The sequence below is a fragment of the Mustela lutreola genome, chromosome 15, assembly GCF_030435805.1.
Source record: "Mustela lutreola isolate mMusLut2 chromosome 15, mMusLut2.pri, whole genome shotgun sequence".
Taxonomy (NCBI): domain Eukaryota; kingdom Metazoa; phylum Chordata; class Mammalia; order Carnivora; family Mustelidae; genus Mustela; species Mustela lutreola.
The window spans coordinates 17956204-17971133 of record NC_081304.1 but is presented as its reverse complement, the minus strand read 5'-3'; the positions used below and the strand labels follow the sequence as shown (position 1 = coordinate 17971133).

General features: G+C 45.1%; 1 protein-coding gene across 1 annotated transcript in view; it reads right to left on the bottom strand.

Moving 5' to 3' along the window:
• Positions 1-14930, bottom strand: part of EFTUD2 (elongation factor Tu GTP binding domain containing 2) — a 37981-nt gene that overhangs the window by 13179 nt on the left and 9872 nt on the right. The window contains exons 4-10 of the mRNA XM_059148490.1: positions 13621-13696; positions 13059-13124; positions 12240-12275; positions 9657-9747; positions 8663-8745; positions 5763-5929; positions 3253-3377 (exon numbers count right to left, since the gene is read on the bottom strand). Of these exons, the coding sequence (XP_059004473.1) occupies positions 3253-3377; positions 5763-5929; positions 8663-8745; positions 9657-9747; positions 12240-12275; positions 13059-13124; positions 13621-13696 (644 nt within the window). The remainder of the gene's footprint in view (positions 1-3252; positions 3378-5762; positions 5930-8662; positions 8746-9656; positions 9748-12239; positions 12276-13058; positions 13125-13620; positions 13697-14930) is intronic.

Here is a 14930-nt window from a genome sequence, read left to right as displayed (position 1 = left end):
CAAATAAATAGATAAAATCTTTAAAAAAAAAATTCAAGATCTTCTCAGTCAAGAGCTGTAATACAGTCAGCTAGATCACTGACGTCACCAACTAGCTCCCGAGTATTTCTATCCAGATGTCAGACTGTTTCCTCTCACTCGAGATGGCATACAGGGAATTCATCATCTTTTCCCTAAAGCTACGTTCCCCTTCAGACTGTTCTCTCTCTCAGTAGGCTCCTTGGCACTTCAACCAAGTTCAAAATCTGTTTCTTCCGCACTTTGTTGATTACCAAGTTCTCCCCTTCTTTCCCCCATTAGTGAAGCTCTCTCCTCTGCACCACTGTATCTATTACACACACAGCACAGCACACTCATGCAGCGCACACTCACAAGAACCAGGCCTAGCGTGCTACAGAAGTGTGACAAACGCTCACTGAAAGAACGGGAGGATGGCTCTCCAACCCAACTCCTCCTTTTCCAACTCACAGATAACAGGAATCCAGCACTTGCAAGCCTGTATCTGAATATTGGTAGAAGTGTCTAAGTGGGTGTTCCTTCCAGCACCCTCTCCTCTCTCTGGCCCACCTTCCATCAGCTTTGCCCATGTCAGCCCACCCCAATCTTTATTTTCATTTATTAATTTTTTAAACATTACTTTGTGGCATTTTCCCCATTTATTTTATATGTGTATCTTTCTTAAGCAGGTTGTGAGGGAGAAGTTGGATCTTGGGAAATACATACAGCCCTCAGGATACTACAGGGGCTGGGAAAGTGGCCTGGGGACACGAATTTCATGTCTTGTTTGCTTAAGACGGCCTGGGGAAAGAAACCGCCTCGGGACACAGGCTTCTGTCCTGCCCAGAAGCATCAATCTTACTGGAGGACTTCTGGGGTCCGTATGTGAACAGGTGAGGGAACAGGGTGGAGGGAATGTTGTCAAAGCACAGAGTCAGGTTTAGGTTGGCCACGGTGCAGGAAGTCTAGCTCCTGGGAAAGGAGAATTAGTTGAGGTATTGATTTACGCAAGAAATCTTCCCTGTCCCCCCTCAGAGCACTCTCTGAATGTTTGGCAAAGAAGGGTCAGGGCCGCAAGCTGGTGCGGGGGAGCCTGGTGAAGGTTCTGCCCCTCAAGGTTAAGTTCAGCCCACAGATGATGCATGTCCTTCTAGCAAAGGACAGGCTCTGTCTGCAGGTTTAAATGGTTGACTAAACGGAAAGAAGAAGAGTAGTTTGTGACATGCGCGTTCATATTCCACACTCGTAAATGAAGTTTTATAGGAACACGGTGACACTCGTTCACTTACGTATCGTCTGCAGCTGCTTTTGTGCTCTGTCAGGGAAGTGAAATGGTGGTGACAGAGACCATGTGGCTATAGCACCCCCAATCTTTAATAGCTCCCAACTGCCTAAAGGATAAAGTCAAAATTCTTTTGTTGGGCATTTCAAACCCTCCTCGATGTGGTCCCACCCCTGCCTGCCCAGTTTTACTTCAACTCTTCTCCTTGGTGAGACGGTCCACCAATATTAAAGCAGGCCATGCGTCCAAACCACCTGCTTCTGGGCCTCCCTGCCCAACACTGCGAGTCTGGGATTCCCAGCTCCCTACTCTACACCTGTCCACCAAACCCCATCTCGTCCTGCCCAAGCTGATGCCATGCACTGCTGTTCATACTCTGTGGGTTTCTGTCTACCCCCTCTAACTAGGACAGGACATCAACTGTGGCAGTACAGTGTGACGGGAAAGACCCCCAAATTGATTCTAGTCCCCAACCTATCAGGTTCTGTACCCATCAGGTTCTGTACACTTGCCCATACATGAAATGAAAAAGAAGGATTCAGTGATCTCTGATAGTCCTTCCAGAGCTAACTTTATACAAGTCCACGTGTGGTTTTTCACGATGACATCAGAGCCCCCAGCTGGCTGCTCTGTAAATGAACAGTGGGTCTGAGGATGGGTAATACTCTCCGGAGGCTTAGGGCCATTTCCACTCCGGAGCTGAACCATTAATACATGGTAGTTACAGAGACGGTCTTTGCTTCACATGCTGATATAAAGAACATTCAGAAACCTATAAACTAGAACCCTCCTCAGAGGGGTTTCATTTACGGTCCATCTATTTCTCCCCGTTCCAAAGAGCCAGCTACAAACAACTAAAATATACGCCTGATGATAAAGCAGTTAAGTTACAATACAACTATCTGTACCCTGGAGCTACAGGCAATTAGAGAAAATAATTTTTTGAAATGAATTCTAATAAAACAGGCAAATGCTTATAAGCCACTGCTGAGTGAAAATCTATCGTTATTATATATTTTATATGTGTTATCTCTCTCTCTATAAAACGTGATCTCGCTTATGTAGAACACTCCACAGAGAGAGAGCTGACAAATGTCTGCAGCACTTACAATAATGAAGTTAAGGGTAGCTTTGCTTTCTGGATTGGATTTTACTGTATTTCTCAGTTTTCTACAGTGAGGACGCGGTAAATATGTACATATTTTAAAGAAGAAAGTTGTTCTTGCCCATTTCTTTCATAAGAGCAAGTGAAGGACAACTCTGGAGAGAACAGAAACACTGGAGCGCCAGCGCCTGTCAGCTGCAATCTCGTTCCCAGAGCCTCTCCTCAGCTCTTAAAATGGGGTGATCATCATCCCCTAATGGGGCAGAGAATTCGGCCCTCAGGACATGGTTGTTATCATCGGAATCGGAGGGAACCGGGAGGCCCAGAGGCAGAGAGCGCCAGTCTCCGGAGTTGGGAAGCGGGTCCCAGGGCTCTGGCGTCAAGGCTCCTGGGACCTGTGAAATCATTCCGCTGGGCATCCCTGCGGGCTGCGAATCCAACATGAGCTCTCGGGGAGGCCTACAAAATGTCGATGTGCCTACATACGGTCAGAAAGACAGCAGGAAGCACACTCATGAGAGACCCACCTCTGAGGAAGAGGTCTGAAAGGGCATCGTGGGCACGGATCACTCCTTCCGGACAGTATCTGTCTCACATGGGGAGAGATTCCTATTCCTAAAACGAGCTCCCCCTCCCCTCCCCCACTTCTTTCCCAGGCACCTTTATCTTTCTATTCTTTAGGAACCACTTAACCAAAAGAAGGGATCTAGGGGCCAAAGAGAGTGACAATAATGGTTGTGACAATAACAGTTGATAAGCTGCTCCCCCAACAGGGGATGCCGGCATGAAGCCACTTCGGAACTCTTCCACAGGAAAGGCGCACATGGCTCCGGGGAAGCTGGAAGGCAGACTGCCAGCCGGAGCTTACCGAAGGTGTCAGCATAGATCTTGGCAAAGGAGCCCAGCGTGAAGCAGATGCTGTACTGGGAGCTGGAGAAGCAGACGTTGCCCAGGAGTGGGGAAAGGATCAGGTTCTCATCGGTGGAATACATGCTGAAACAGAGAGAGTCATGAGTGTAGAGCCAGGCCAAGCAGCAACACCGACACTGCACAGGGGTCCCACCACTCAGGGTCCCAGCCTCTCTCCAGCCCTTGCCCTCGGCACGTGCCGGCATCACACACTCAGCTTTGCCAGCGGCCTGGCCCAAGAAAGTCGCGCCCTAGCTCCCAGTAACGAGCTGATTTCCCAGAGCCGGGAACTTCATGCACGATCCTAGAAAAGTTAACCACACCGGACAGACAAGGGAAAACTTGGAGGTCAGAGACAAAGCTCCTGGAAAGCAGGAAATCAATCTAATGTGGAAGGAGTGTATTTTGGAGAAATCTCAATTTCACAAATACAAACAGACATAAACACTAGAAATGGGATAAATAACAGAAGATAAGGGTAACTTTGCTCCCCGCTCTAATTACCCTGTTCTTTATTGTTTTGTTTGGCTTTGTTATACAAATTCACATTAAAATTTTGTCTTAAAAGCCATGCAGAAGCCACAGCATCCCACGTTCACTGACGTTTAAAAGAAAACCAGTTGAACACAGGAATCCAATCCATAATCCTAGCCTTACTGACAGATTGTTTTATGGAATTTCCCTTCTTTTCAGATTTTATTTATCTATTTGACAGAGACAGTGAGAGAAAGCGCATGTGCATGGGAGCAAGGGCACACGCTGAGGGAGGGGCAGGCTGAGGGAGAGGGAGAAGCAGCCTCTTCAAGGATCAGGGAGCCTAATGTGGGACTCAATCCCAGGCCATAACCTGAGCCAAAGGCAGACATGTAACCAACTGAGTCACCCAGGTGCCATTTTACAGAACGTCTTAACTCATTTTATTATTATTCTAAAAAAGATTTTATTTATCTGAGAGAGAAAGAGAGAATGAGACAGCATGAGAGGGGAGAGGTCATAGGGAGAAGCAGACTCCCCACTGAGCAGGGAGCCCGATGTGGGACTTGATCGCCAGACTCCAGGATAATGACCGAAGCTGAAGGCTGTTGCTTAACCAACTTTGCCACGCAGGCACCCAAGAATTTAGAGGTGAAAGTACTGACTTATAAAGAGCAGTTCCCTACCTATTCAAGTTATACTCCCAAGAAGCAACTGCTTTCAACTTTTTTTTTAATGATTTTTTAAAAATATATTTATTTATTTATTTGACAGACAGAGATCACAAGCAGGTGGAGAGAGAGAGAGGAAGGGAAGCAGGCTCCCTGCTGAACAGAGAGCCTGATGCGGGGCTCAATCCCAGGACCCTGGGATTATGACCCGAGCCGAAGGCAGAAGCTTTAACCCACTGAGCCACCCACCAGGCACGCCTGCTTTCAACTCTTTTAAAGCTCTCAGACCACTTGCCCCGTACTTCTAAAGAAAATGTTTATGTTGCCCTCAATTTGTTTAGAGGCTGAGATCGGACTTCCTAGTCTGGTGATCAGGATTTATCCCATCTCCCACTTTAACAGGGGTGCATAAAGACGTCTAACATTTCACTTTGGGGCTCCTAACGTTATGTTAGTCTCCAGTCATTCTTAGCCCTTTTGGGGCCAGGGAGAGAGATCGCTGTTGGAATTAGGACTACATACTGAGGAGGCTCCTGCAGGTAAATCTGTCTCCGGTCATGGAGATACTATCCCCAGTCCTTAACTGGAGAGGTCTTCCCTCAAAAGAACAGCTTTGTCCTGGGCCCTTTGAGGGGCCTCAAGAAGTCATGCAGTCCATCTGTCAGCCTGCAGATAAGACCGTGGTTAAGATATATTTATAACCTATTCTTCCAAGTCACCTTGATACTGCGTTCTAAGGTCTCCCAGCCGTCACTCATACTTGTTAATAGAAGCCTGAGATGCATCTTGCTGAAAAGCAACCAGGGCCACAGAAACAACAGCCAAGAGTTCCTTCATTTACTGAGTCTGCGTTAGAAGGTAACAGCAGCTAACGATTCACCGGGCAGGTCCTGTATGCTAAGCAGTGTGCTCAGCGTGTTGCATCAAATATCTATCAAGCTTCTTAAAACATCCCATTAGGCTAACATTATTATTCCCCTTTCACAGAGGTGGAAGCTGATGCTCTAGGAGCGTAAGTCACTTGCCCAGCTTCACACACTTGGTATGGGGTAAAAGTGAGACCAGCTCTAGAGGCCCAGGTACTAAGCACGATGCAGAAGTGAACATGTGTCTTCAGCTGCACAGCTGGTGAAGGCCCAGGGTCAATGAGGCCAAGGGTGTTGAATCAAACCCTAGAGGAACCTGGAACATGCCCAGAGTCTGGTCCAAAAAGCCCATTAAGCACTCCCAAGAGATCAGCATTGCCTCTCACGAGTGTTCAAGGTTAAGACTGATAAAACACAGAGCTCCCAAGGACAGGAAAGCCATGCCCGGGGTCCTATACCTTATGAGTCCATTGACCTCATCCACGATGTGCCGCAGCTTGTAATAAGCATCGGTGGGAGGCAGCTTCAGTTCCAGAATCAGCCGGTCAATCTTGTTGATGCACACGGTAACCGCCAGCCTCTCCTGCACCGCGTGCTTGATCAGCCGCTCTGTGTTCAGCATCACCTGAGACACACAAGGCCCAAAAGGTGGTGAGAAGAGCAAAACGGGCAGAAAAGTCCAGAGCAAAGCCAAAGAGGGTACTATCAGAAAATATGAAATATGAGGAAAAGAGGACCTGCAGAAATAGATTGTTGGGTGGAAGCAGAGGGTATGTTGGCCAGAGGCTGATTCAGGACCTTGAAGAGGGCACCTGGCAGGACAGACAACCACATGAATGATGCTGGGAGCCAGGTCTCTCAGGCCTGGAAAAGAGGTGGAGCCAGGCCCAGGGAACACTTGGGGTGCTGGACGGAAGTGCAGGTATTATGATCGACACACACTTTCTTCTTTTTTTATTGTTAATCACGTTTCCTGTACATGTGTAGAAATTGTTATGGATGTGTGCGGGGATGCCTGTGTTCAGTGAAAGGGTCTAGAAGGAATGGACCCCAAAGCAGAGAACACATCCTGACCTTTATTTCTAAATACTAGTCCCCACTGTAAGGATCCAGAACTCCTTAAGAAACAGCTGATTCCAGGGCGCCTGGGTGGCTCAGTGGGTTAAGCCGCTGCCTTCGGCTCAGGTCATGATCCCAGGGTCCTGGGATCAAGTCCCACATCGGGCGCTCTGCTCAGCAGTGAGCCTGCTTCCCTTCCTCTCTCTCTGCCTGCCTCTCTGCCTACTTGTGATCTCTCTCTGTCAAATAAATAAATAAAAATCTTAAAAAAAAAAAAAAAGAAAGAAACAGCTGATTCCAGAATTGGGGCAGAGAAAGCACAAAATGAGTCTAGAACATCTTTTTATGCCTAAGAGAAAGGAAGTACTTGAAAGAAGATGGGACATGTCAAAAAGACAAAGAAGCCAACCCAAAGGAGCTTTACCTAACTGAATCTGGGATAGGCAGAGTATCAAGATATGGATAAGGGTATCAAGTAAGGATAGCAGTGGAGTATAACCTACCGATGAAATAAAAATCCGTGTATCCATACTGACAATAAGTAAACAAATGAGGGAGAAGGGAAAGTTCTTCCTTAAAACAGAATTCCAACCAAAAAATATAGAAGGAATAATAAAAGTTAGAAAATCACCATGTGCAACTACTATGGAAATAAACTAGGAATGATCTATGGAAGATACAACTTTGGGCTGGAGGGTGTGATTACTAGTCTTGGGGTCATGAGTTTGAGCCCCGTGTTAGGTGCAAAGAGTAAAGAAATGTGGGGCACCTGGGTGGTTCTGTTGGTCAAGCTTCCAATTCTCAGTTTTGTCTTAGGTTGTGATCTGATGAGTCATGGAACTGAGCCTAGCATCTGCCTCTGCACTCAGTGGGGAATTGGCTTGAGATTCTCTCCCTCTGCCCCTCCCCAACCTGTATCCACTCTTTCTCTCTTAAATGAATAAATAAATCTTAAGAAAAAAAGTAACATGGACACCTGAGTGGCTCAGTTGGTTAAGTGGCTGCCTTCAGCTCAGGTTACGATCCCAGGGTCCTGGGATCAAGTCCCACGTCAGGCTCCCTGCTCAGTGCGGAGCCTGCTTCTCCCTCTCACTCTGCCTGCTGCTCCTCCTGCTTGTGCTCACTTGCACTCACTCTCTCTCTCTCTGGCAAATAAATAAAATCTTAAAAAAAAAAAAAAGAAAAGAAAAAGAAGAAGAAAAAAGTAATGGATGATAAAACTAGCACGCAAAGTTTGGAAAGGAGAATGTATATACAGACTCAACATATATCCCCACAAATTATTTATTACTAAAGGGAAAATAGTAACTTTACACTGGGGAAACCTGGCAAACCCACCTGAACTGAGCGACCAAAGTTAGGATCACCAGTAATGGGATAAAGTGACACCCAGGGCCTCCTGATGTGATGTGACCCCTTACAACTATGTTCATGTAGCGTTCCTGCCAAAATAACCTGAACGTAAGCATGAGCGAACGTTCAGCAAACCCAAACGGAGACACTCTATAAAACAAATATAGCTTACCCTCTTCAAAAATGCCATCACAAAGGACCAAGAAAGGTTACTCAACAGTTTCAATTAAGAGACTCAGGGACTGAATGCTAGCCAGCATCCTTGATCAGGAAAAAAATAAATCCCATGAAGGACACTACTGGGACAGTAAGATCCAGAGAAAAAGATCTATATAATATATTCTACCAGTGTTAAATTCCCTGATTTTGGTAATTGTATTTTGGTCACGTCAGTGAAATGTCCTCGTGCGGGCACGTGTACAGAGAAAGAATTACAAAGCAGATGAGAGTGCACTCCCTGTACCGTTTTTTGCAACTTTTCAATAAATTTGAAATTATTCCAAAATGAAGTCAATTAGGAAAGGGGGTTAAAAAAGCAACTCTGGCTCCCTCTGCTGGCTATCTCATCAACGACAACATAAACAGGATTAGCCAAATTACCTTTCAATTTAGAAATATACAAGACACTTTGGGCCTTTTAACTCCAGTCTCTCTAGTTTCGAAAAACGCATTAATATTTAAAATCAATTTACATGAATATACTTGCCTCCTTCTCTTTTAATTACATTTGTCATTTTATTTTGGGTCCTATCATTTTGGGCCTCACTGAACAGGGAGTGAGGGACTCACACTGAGAACTAATTTTGAACTTCATATGCTGCTTTAATTTCAGAGCAAACGTGAGCCTTAATCCCACAGACTTGTAATCATCTCTGATTACACTCTGGGCATTGGGTGGGGCAACCCCAGAAGGCAGGAGGGGTCATAAGAGTAGAGGCAGACTCACGCCTTCAGCGGCATCAATGAACAGGACAACTCCATCTGAGATGCGCAAGCCAGCCGTGACCTCATCAGAAAAATTCACATGTCCTGTAAGACAAAAACCAAGTAAGTCACTACCCGCAGGGTACCAGGCTGAGGCACAATTAACGTGTAGGAGGTCTGAGGGAACACTGCAAAGCATGTGAACCCCCAAATATGCCCTTTCCCTTCTCCCCACGGCTCCCTGCCGTGTATAAAGTTCCACCAGTTAGAGTCACATGCTTGGATTAAACTTTCATACAGCAGGTCCCCAAACACCAAAAGCACAAAGTGTGCTCTGTATGCCCTAGGAGGACCTAACAGATCGACATTCACACAACAGCTTGGTCTCAACTGCAGTCAGCAGAGTTCTGCGGGGGCACAGGACAATTCAGAGGCAGGAGAAAGGGCAAGAAGGGCCTGGTGCACAGGAGACAATTGCTGGCAAGGTGCTGCTGCTGGCAGACAGAGGCTGAGAGGTATCAGGGCACGGGGCGCCTGAGGGTGAGAAGGTCAGTTTGTCAAAACTCCAATGTTTCTATTTAAAACTCTGCCCCGAGTTGATCCTTTCCCTAAGATGAAGACAGAGGCAGCCACAGGGCAAGGTATGCTGCTCTTGCATACCTTGCTGACCCCACGGCCTCCTTCAAAAGACTGGGAATGCCTGAGGCCAAGGCCATGTCTGACTCACCCTCGTTAGCAAGCGCCTAGCACGGGGCCTGACACGCTGAAACGAGTAAATGAATGAGGTTTAAATATTTTAGAGCAGAGCAGAGAGGAGCGAAATAGAAAGCCTGGTGCACAGTCCCTGCTAATTAGCTAGTCAGAAGCAAAGGAGACTGAGGAAAACAGAAATTATTTCAATGGAAGAAGTGAAGGGAACATAAACGCAAAGATGAAATGCTCTGCTCTGTGCTGGAAAGAGCAAAAGCACAAAAAACAAAGAGGATAAGGTTCTGATAGTAAATGGAATATCCTACCTGGAGTGTCCATGATATTGAAGAGGTAAGATTTTCCTTTGGTATCTGGCAAGACCACTGTCACGGGAGTGCTTTTGATGCCAACACCTCTCTGAAAGTCACAAAGGCAGAGAGGTCAAGACTGCATCCTACAAGAGGGCTTCCTTCTGCTCTTAGGGCTTGCCAGCTGCGAGTAAGTTACACTGACCTCTCTCCTTGAGTGGCCTCTAACTAGAATGGCCCTTGAAGATGAAATATCTTGGTATTAAACATAATTTTTGCGGGGGTTTGGTTCAAATAAAAAAAAAAAGAGTAAAAATAAAAATGAACAAGCAAGTAAAGCAGGATTAAACCTAACAAGAGAACCCAGTGTCCTATCATCTTAACTTCATATATGGTTAACAAAAATAAATGAAGTATCAGGGCGCCTGGGTGGCTCAGTTGTTAAGTGTCTGCCTTCAGCTCAGGTTGTGATCCCAGGGTCCTGGGATCGAGCCCCGCATCGGGCTCCCTGATAAGCGGGGAGCCTGTCTCCCACTCCCTCTGGTTGTGTTCCTTCTTTCACTGTGTCTCTCTCTGTCAAATAAATAAATAAAGTAAAAAGACATCCTGGGCATTTAAGGATTTAAAAAAACACGGTACCAAAAAAAAAAAAAAAAAAAAAAACACACAACAACAACAAAAAAAACACGGTACCCATCTGCCCCTGCTGCCACCATGGAGCTTGTGAAAAAGCTTGTGGCTGGGGGGGGGGGTATCCCCCCCAGTAAAAAAAGCAAGTTCTGCAGTCTACCTTGACTGCACTCACCCTGCGGAAGATGGAATCATGAATGCCTCTAATTTCGAGCAGTTTCTTCAAAAGAGAATGAAAGTGAAAGGCAAAGCTGGGAATCTTGGTGGAGACTGGGTTGTAACTATTGAAAGGTGCATGAGCAAGTACTCTAACTTCTCATGTGCCTTTTTCCAAAAGGTATTTGATAGATCTCACTAAAAAATATGTGAAGAAGAATCTACAGGACTGCGTGCAGTTGCTAACTGCAAAGAGAGTCATGAACTGTGTTCACTTCCAGATTAACCAGGATGAAGAGCAAGATTCAAAAGTATTTATCGGAAATATCTTACATGAATTCTTGATTGAATCTTGGGAATCAAAAAAAACCAAAACCAAAACAAAAAACTGACTCCTTGCAACATACATACATATATAAAAGCTCTAATAAGGGGGGGCTCCTAGCCAGCTCAGTCAATAGAGCAAGAGACTCTTTATCTTGAGGTTGGGAATTCAAGCCCCACATTGAGTGTGGAGATTACTTTAAAAAAAAAGGGGGGGGGGAATCTATTAAAAAAAAAAAAAAGATAAGGGCACCTGGGTGACTCAGTTGGTTAAATATCCAAGTCTTGATTCAGAGTTGTGAGCTCAAGCACAGAGTTGGGGCTCCATGCTGAGGGGTGGAGCCTACTTTAAAAAAAAAGTGTTGCTTTTTAAAAAAGATTTATTTACTTATTTATTTGACAGAGAGAGAGAGAGAGAGAGAGAGAAATAGATCACAAGTTTGCAGAGAGGCAGGCAGAGAGAGAGAGGCGGAAGCAGGCTTCCCGCTGAACAGAGAGCCTGATGCGGGGCTAGATCCCAGGACCCTGAGATCATGACCTGAGCCAAAGGCGGAAGCTTATTAACCCACTGAGCCCCCCAGGCGTTCCCCCCAAAAAAAAGTTTTAACAAGAAGTAAGTGTTTAAAAATATCTAGCCAAATATATTAAAAAACAGTAATAGCTAACATATGTTGATTGCATGTCATAAGCCTGCACTGTTCAAAGTTCTTTTCGTAAACCACAGTTACGAACTTGAGCTCTCCATATGGTGATTTAAGAAAAAGAGACATCAGTAAATAAAGGAGAGAGGAAAGAGAAGGTTTGGAGAGTAGGGGAAAGATCCAGATGGAAGAAGGACCCACCAGCTGGAGTGGGAAAGACAGCGATGTATGCTCACTGCTTTACACAGCAGAGAAGCACAAAGACAGAGGAACACACTCTCAAAGAGAAGTTAGTCCTAGAAAGAGATCATCATATGGATGGAATCATCGTACAGGTTTTTAGAATGATTTATTTGGGGCGCCTGGGTGGCTCAGTGGGTTAAGCCTCTGCCTTAGGCCAAGGTCATGATCTCAGGGTCCTGGGATAGAGCCCCACATCAGTCTCTCTGCTCAGTGGGGAGCCTGCTTCCTCCCTCTCTCTGCCTGCCTCTCTGCCTACTTGTGATCTCTGGCTGTCAAATAAATAAATTTAAAAAAAAAATCTGTTGAGTTTCTGTAATAACTTACAGCATAAATGTAGATATCATCTCTTAGCATTGCCCTACTAAGCCAAATTAAATCCAGTCAAGAGTAGGAAGGTCCCTCCACCCACCCCACCACTTCCTGCCCTGTCCTCTTTTAAGTACTACATCAGGGGATAACTGGCAGAAGCTGCAAGATAAAGAGGTACGAGATGGGAATGAGAGAGGGTACAGAGCAAACTGTTAGCATAAAGGCTCCCCCACATTCCCTGCACAACTCCTGCTGGGTCAAGTGTGGGGAACAGTCAGACTTCCCTAGGCACACTTACCTCCTGCTCTGTGAAGAGGATGTCAGTATAGCACAGCTTTAAAAAAAAAAAAAAAAAAAAAGTGCTGTTACCACCTGACTCCAGACTCCTCTCCCACACAAACCATCAATCACTTTCCTCCACCAATTCCCAACTCAAGGCTTTCTGCCTCAGGAGGACAGATGGAAGACAGAAGGGTATCCTACAGAAATTCTAGCAATAAAACCAGTGCCTCTCAGGTGGAAAATGCTCCTGGATGGGTGGATTTTTTTGGATTTTTTTGGGGGGGTGGGTGTCAGGGCGGTCACTGAGGACCAGGTATGGCTGGAGACCTAAATTTTATCAAATGGTCTGAATTCTAAAGTGGTAAAGGGAGACACTTACGGCCTTTATGGAACCCCCGTGTGTCAGAACACTCAATCCAGCAGACACAGAGCATTTATTGCATTGAGACCTGTAGCCATATTCAGCCTCATTCACAGGCATTTAAATTTATCATGGAAACAACAAGGTCCAATTGTATTATATTTATAGAGTAAGCTATTAATACCAAGACAGGAAAGAATAGGCTATAAAAGTCAGGATATATCAGAACAGAGGAAAGATCCCAAGTGCAGAACAGATCATCCAAAAATACTGCAGGTTAATATTCTCTACGCTCCTAAGAAAGTTAAATTACTTTCTTTAAGGCTATGAATAGAGATTACAATTATAAAGCAGCACTTTGGAAGCATCATTATTTATAATGAAAATGGGAAAGGTGGAAGGAAGGGAAGGAGAGAGACACCCCTGTATATTCTCAATGGTTCATCCTAAACCCTCCACAGATTTTCTACTTACATCTTGGTCATAACGCTTCCTGATTTCCGGGTGAGTCTGCTCTATTAAGCAATCCACAAAACACGTCTGAAAGGGAGGAGAAGGTTAAGATCTGCCAAACACAAAGGAAAATCTACTCTACCCTTCTCTCAGTGCCCAATACACCACATAATTTAGGGATAAGGAGAGGAAGAAGTGAGCAAGGAGGATTATGGGACAGCAAGGGATTAACACTGAAGCCACAGGATTATTTTCAAATGAAAGATGAAATCTTTCTTGGACAAGCATTCCCCCAGGAAATGAAAACTTATAAAATCAGAGTATGGCTCAATTTCCCCTCTTCTGTCCAGATGTAGACACAAGGCTGGAAGTGGCTTAGAAACAGGCTCCATCTGCTGCTCAGGAAAAGCTAGAATTTCACAGCAGTTTTCACACTAGGCATGGAGGGCCCCCCGCCACACACATACACGGAGTCGGGAGGTCCAGCATTGTGGCCTCAAACCCCAACCTGTGACTCTGAGGGCTGAAAAAATGAGCAGGAACAAAGAGAAATTCTGTTCCAAGTAGCTGAAAGTTCTCTCACCTTGCCATGGTGGAGATGGCCACAGAGGGTCACATTTCTGATGAGTTCCGAGTTATCCATCAGATCTGCCAAGAAACTGAAAGGAGATAGGAAAAGAGAAAAGGGACTTTGGCAAAAGCTTCCAAATGCAAAGTGGTGCAAAGGTGTTTCATGTATCTTGTCAGGAACAACTTTCAGACCAACTGGAGAATGCTGAGGCAGACATGAATTTCTATATCTACACAGGTCTGGTTTTGGAAACGGAACAGACTTATGTAACACAACCCACGAAATGAGATTTCAAAAGCAAGAAGAAGAAAAGCAAAAAAAAAAAAAAAAAAAAAAAAAGACCAGCAGGCACGCATGCACATACACAAGCCTCAGATTAGACTTGTTCCATTTATGCATCTACTCTGTTAATGCAAAGGGGACTTAAAATTACTGTGAGTTTCTCTTTCTTTTTTAAAAGACGTAAAAAATTTTAGATAGAGATAGAGTGCGGGGAGGGGTGGTGAGGAGCAGAGAGAGAGGGACAAGCAGACTCCTTGCTGAACGCAGAGTCTGATGTGCGGCCTGATCCTGTGACTCTAAGATCACAACCTGAGCCGAAATCAAGAGTGGGACGCTAAGCTCCCCCGGGCACCTCAGCTTCTTTCAAAACTGCCCTCAGAGCCAGTTAACGAAACTTTTCAGAAAACTCCACCTCATTAATGATGCCGAGGAGTTCTAGCTTGATCAAAACCAGCACTGTCTTTCTTGCATACCACCCACATAACTCATGGCAAGTCACCTTCAGAGGACTTTGGCTCTTTGAAACATCAAGCTCACTTTCAAAGATTTGAGATTTCACAAAATCACCATTGAGAACACAAGGGAATCTGAAGCAAGTTCTAAAGACAACTGAAAAGTCATTTTGAAAATGGCTGAATGTTGGTAGGCGAGCTGAGCATTTGGAAGGGACCCCACTCTTCTGGACAATTAGATGTCAGTATGTTTAAAAAAAAAAGAGAGAGAAAGAAAGAAATTTCATTATCTAATAATGAATCCCAATCACTTTAATATATGAGGACTTACAAGTGCATTTCACCAACGAAAATATTTTCAGAAAGCCTGCGGCGTGAAGTCTAAAGCCCTCTCCACATGAATCCACCTACCTGCGCTCTTGTCTCCAAAATAAAGAGTTGTTATATTCCCCAAACTAAGCTTAAGTGATCCTACCACATCAAAATAGGTTCTGGTGGCCCCAACAATGACAATTACAATCCTCAGTTCTGCCTCAAAGGCCAGCCTCTTTTACCCAATTAAAGAGTTGGAAGAGAAAAGGCTGAGAT